This window comes from Argentina silus, assembly GCF_951799395.1.
Source record: "Argentina silus genome assembly, contig: scaffold_210, whole genome shotgun sequence".
Taxonomy (NCBI): domain Eukaryota; kingdom Metazoa; phylum Chordata; class Actinopteri; order Argentiniformes; family Argentinidae; genus Argentina; species Argentina silus.
The window spans coordinates 5,001-10,000 of NW_028153152.1; the positions used below are offsets into that span (position 1 = coordinate 5,001).

Genomic DNA, 5,000 nt, shown 5'->3' on the forward strand with positions numbered 1-5,000 from the left:
GCTGAACGCTAAAGCTTCCAAACAGAACACCAGAAGATGGCCACATCTCAATTTGATGGACAGTCATCAAATACATTAAGCTGTCCTGATATCTGTCACTGGCCCTCCCCTATAGAGGAAAGGGATGGAGGGATGATAGAGGGATGGTGGGATGGAGGAATGGAGGAATGGTGGGATGGTGGGATGGAGGGATGGAGGAATGGTGGAACGGTGGGATGGAGGAATGGTGGAATAGTGGAATGGAGGAATGGTGGGATAGTGGAATGGTGGGATAGTGGAATGGTGGGATATTGGAATGGTGGGATGGTGGGATAGTGGAATGGAGGAATAGTGGAATGGTGGGATGGAGGAATAGTGTCTCTGTGTCTCTGTGTTGTTTGGCTGAGACAGCAGGTGACCAGTGACACGTGTAATAGGCAACTTAATAGGCTTGGTCAGGATCACAGTCTCAGCACTGCTGTACACTGCAGAGAGAGAACCTGGGGGGGAGGGAGGGAGAACCTGGGGAGGGAGAGAGAACCTGGGGAGGGAGGGAGGGAGGGAGAGGCAGAGGTGACTGCTGAGAGAGAGAACCTGGGGGGGAGGGAGAACCTGGGGAGGGAGGGAGGGAGAGAGAGGCAGAGGTGACTGCTGAGAGAGAGAACACTTACTTCTGGAGGAAAGCCCTCAGAGGGAGGGACGGAGGGAGGGAGAGAGAGAGAGAGGGGAGGGAGGGACGGACGGAGGGAGGGGGGGAGGGAGGGGAGGAGCGAGAGACAGGTAGAGGAGGTCAGAGCACTGCTGCAGACTGCAGAGAGAGAACAGAAGCCCTGTGAGAGAGGGAGAGAGAGAGGGAGGGATGGAGAGAGAGAGGGGGATGGATGGAGAGAGGGAGGGATGGAGAGAGAGAGAGGGAGGGATGGAGAGAGAGGGGGATGGATGGATGGAGAAAGAGATGGAGGGAAGGAGAGAGGAGAGGGAGAAGAGGTCATAGCCATGCTGCAGACTGCAGAGAGAGAGAACAGTCTATGAACACACCTTACTAACACTGGAGGGTAACCCCTATGAGAGCCTGTATGAGTGGGGGGGGGAGAGAGAGATGGAGATGGAGAGAGAGAGAGAGAGAGGAGGAATGGAGAGAGAGGGAGAGAGAGAGAGAGAGAGGAGGAATGGAGAGAGAGGGAGAGAGAGAGAGAGGAGGAATGGAGAGAGAGAGAGAGAGGAGGAATGGAGAGAGAGGTAGAGAGAGAGAGAGAGAGGAGGAATGGAGAGAGAGGGAGAGAGAGAGGAGGAATGGAGAGAGAGGGAGAGAGAGAGAGGAGGAATGGAGAGAGAGGGAGAGGAGGAATGGAGAGAGAGGGAGAGAGAGAGAGAGGATGTGAGGGTGATTAAAGGAGTGGGGGAGGAGAGAGAGGTTAGAGAGAGGGAATGAAAGAGAGAGAGAGAGAGGGAGGGAGGGAGGTTAGAGAGAGAGAGGGATGGGGGAGGAGAGAGAGGTTGGGGAGGACCTTGGTGAGACCCTCTGAAACGCGTCAGACTGATGACGTGACATTGACTGTCGCAGTCTCCTGGCAGGTGTACCAGAGAGAAGGGGAGGGGGGAGGGAGGGAGGGGGGGGGGGAGCTGCCAGGGGGAGAAGTGGTTCTTGAAGAGAGCGTCATGGTCCCCGAGCCCTCTGGTAGACTTGACTGTGAACTGTGTGTAGAACAGCACGTCACGGTACACACACACACACACATACACACCCTGGCACACACACCCACACCCTGGCAAACACACACACACTCACACACTCACACACACACACACACATACACATACACACACACACACACACACACACACACACACACACATACACATACACACACACACACCCACACCCTGGCAAGCACACATACACACACACACACCCTGGCACAGTCCTTTGAACTCGTGCCCTCCGGGAGCAGATATAGAGTTCAGTAGAGACAGAAGCAGATGAAGCTCCGCCCCCTCTGCTCTCTGCGGAGTCACACAGGACGATGCCACAGTCTGGTGATGCAGGAGAGGCTGGCCGAGGTAGAAATCAGAGGACAGGCTCATTGTAATGCATGGACCGGAATCGGAGGACGGGCACGTGTTTGATACCATTCCCTATTCCGTTCTAGGCATTACAATGAGCCCGTCCTCCTATTTCTACCTCGGCCAGCCTCCCCTGCTGCGATGTGGATGTATGAGAGTCTGTATGAGTTGTGTGTGGGTGTTTTGGTTGTGTGAGGGTAGGGTTGTATTGTGGAGTGTGAGTCGTGAGTTTTGTCATGTTTTCTTTATTAATCTGACTGACTGATTCATATAATGATGATTTGAAAACACGAAATCCAGCCAATTATCTGACGCTTTTATCCAAAGCGACTTACATTGCAGTGAGTTCGTACATTTCAGTACATATGGTCCCAGCGGGAATCAAACCCACGACCTAAGCGTTGTTAGCACCGTGCTCTACCCACTGAGCCACAGAGGACCTCTACCACTAAATGAATGTCAATGGAAAGACAGTGAACAGTGTTGTGTTGTATCCAGGGTTCTCCGCAGGATTGTTAAACAGCGTGGCGCTGGGTTTCATTATCAAAACCCGATTCGCATTCATTCATTCATGTAAAAAAAATGCGCAAAAAAATCCCGGCTAAAACCCTGAATTCACTGAGGAACATCACAACGCTTTCGTTTTCGCTTTTAACAACGATGTCGTTGGCGGTAAAATATTGTTACCCTGTCGTTAAATATATCGTTTAATTTGCCGTGAAATGTTTACGTTTACACGGTGGCGCCGCCAAGCTCACAGCGTGGCGCAGAAACACGCTGACGTTCTCTGGGGAGAAAGCTGGTATCATATGGTGTCATTTAGTATCACACCATATTGGTTTGTATGGTATCGTCTGTGACCCTTGACCCCTGGTCTCTGCCAATAGGGGACGGGACGCTGAGAGTCTGGGACGTGAAGACAGGGGGGTGCCGACTGGCGATCCCCGCCCACAAGGGAGAGATCCTCAGCTGTGATTGGTGCAAGTATGACCAGGTATGTGATTGGGGCAGATACAAGCGTCATCTCTGTGATTGGTGGGAATACAGGGCCCTCCTTAAGTACTGGAAAGAGGAAGCACTGTGTCTTCTTTTAACTCTGTGCTCCAACAGTTTGGATTTGAAATCAAACGATTACTGGGGTCAAAGTAGAGACTCTCGGTTTTAATTCAGTGTTTTTTTTCTTTCAGATTGGTTCCACCATATATGCCATTTAGCTGACGCTTTTATCCAAAGCGATTTACATTGCAGTGAGTGCGTACATTTCAGTATAGATGGTCCCAGCAGGAATCAAACCCACAACCTAAGCGTTGTTAGTGCCATGCTCTACCCGCTGAGCCACAGAGGAGCACACTCTCCCTGTTTCAGGGCTCCTAACGTAGAGGAGGAGGAGGATAGAACTATAAGAAGACGATGCTTCCTCATTCCAGGACTTAAGGAGGGCCCTGTAATTAACCAGGTGTCCACCATCATCTCTGTGATTGGTGCAGATACCACCATCATCTCTGTGATTGGTGCAGATACCACCATCATCTCTGCGATTGGTGCAGATACCATCATCATCTCTGTGATTGGTGCAGACACCATTGGTGCAGATAAGACCATCATCTCTGCGATTGGTGCAGATAAGACCATCATCTCTGCGATTGGTGCAGATAAGGCCGGGCGTCGCTGTGCTGCAGTCCTCTTGTTAAAGCAGCCCGCAGCCAAACACAGTTAATTTGACGCTTGGCAGCAGGAGTTTATGAGCTGAGCCTAAACACTCTGGCGTAGAAACGCTCGTGGCTCCGTTCTGTTAGCAGCCGATCTGAGGAACCCACATTAATATGTGGGCAAGAACAGCCTATTAGGGAGGAGGTGCCGGAATTGCAGATAGAATCGCGATGCTGTCAGTGTTATTAATGACTTCACCCTTTTATATGTGAAAAGACCTCGAAAAGCTAGATATGAGTCACATCTCACAGTGTCTCCAACTACGGGAACCTCGTTGTCATTTCCCCCTGACCACACAGTTTGGGTTGATGGATGAATGGATGTCTGTGACTGGCGGATAACCGGTGTTACTGCGAAGTGTTTGATTGGATGATTGTGTCAAACTGACTGTCCTGTCCTGTTCTGTCCTGTCGACAGAATGTTCTACAGATGGACTGCCATCTTTGTGTCTAACTCTCTCCTTCTCTGTCCTGTCCTGTTCCGGAATATTCTTGTGACGTGAGCGGCCAACTGTCATCTGTGTTGCTATGCTACTGTTGGTTGTGTCTAACTAACTGTCTCTGTCCCATTCCAGAATATTCTAGTGGACTGTAGCCTGTATTCTTATGAAGGCTGTTTGGTTGGGTCTAACTAACTGTCTCTGTCCCGTTCCAGAATATTCTAGTGGACTGTAGCCTGTGTTGTTATGAAGGCTGTTGGTTGGGTCTAACTCTCTCTGTCCTGTCCTCTTCCAGAATATTCTAGTGTGCTGTAGCCTGTGTTGTTATGAAGGCTTGTTGGTTGGCTTATGAAGGCTGTTGGTTGTGTCTAACTCTCTCTGTCTGTCCTGTCCTCCTCTTCCAGAATGTTCTGGTGACCGGGGCGGTGGACTGTAGCCTGAGCGTGTGGGACCTCCGGAGCGTCCGTCAGCCTCTGAACCGACTGCTGGGCCACTCCTACGCCATACGCAGAGTCAAGGTGATGTCACGGCGAGACACGCTGGGGTCAGGGTCAGGGTCAGGGTAGGGGTTAGGGTTAGCGGTAGGGGTAGGGGTAGGGTCGTCCCAAGGATCCCACTTAGCATCTACCATATCGAACTGGCAGTTCAGGCCACCACCACCCTGAATGTCGCCTCAAGACCAAGATGGCCGCCATGCTAGCATCCCTCTTCACCCCCCCCCCCCCCCCCCCCCCCCCACAGCGTCATCTGAGCTGTCAGAGAGGCTTTTCCCCCTCAGGTGTTAAATGATGTTAACAGACAACGATCT

At 51.5% G+C, this 5,000-nt stretch overlaps 1 protein-coding gene across 1 annotated transcript in view; it reads left to right on the top strand.

The window, feature by feature from the left end:
• Nucleotides 1-2,930: 2,930 nt before the first annotated feature.
• The window catches only part of LOC310824406 (uncharacterized protein), a gene marked incomplete at its 5' end in the record, with an annotated part of 16,735 nt that continues 14,665 nt past the window's right edge, over nucleotides 2,931-5,000 (top strand). Inside the window, 2 exons of the mRNA XM_083697659.1 lie at nucleotides 2,931-3,037; nucleotides 4,597-4,710. Of these exons, the coding sequence (XP_083553785.1) occupies nucleotides 2,931-3,037; nucleotides 4,597-4,710 (221 nt within the window). The remainder of the gene's footprint in view (nucleotides 3,038-4,596; nucleotides 4,711-5,000) is intronic.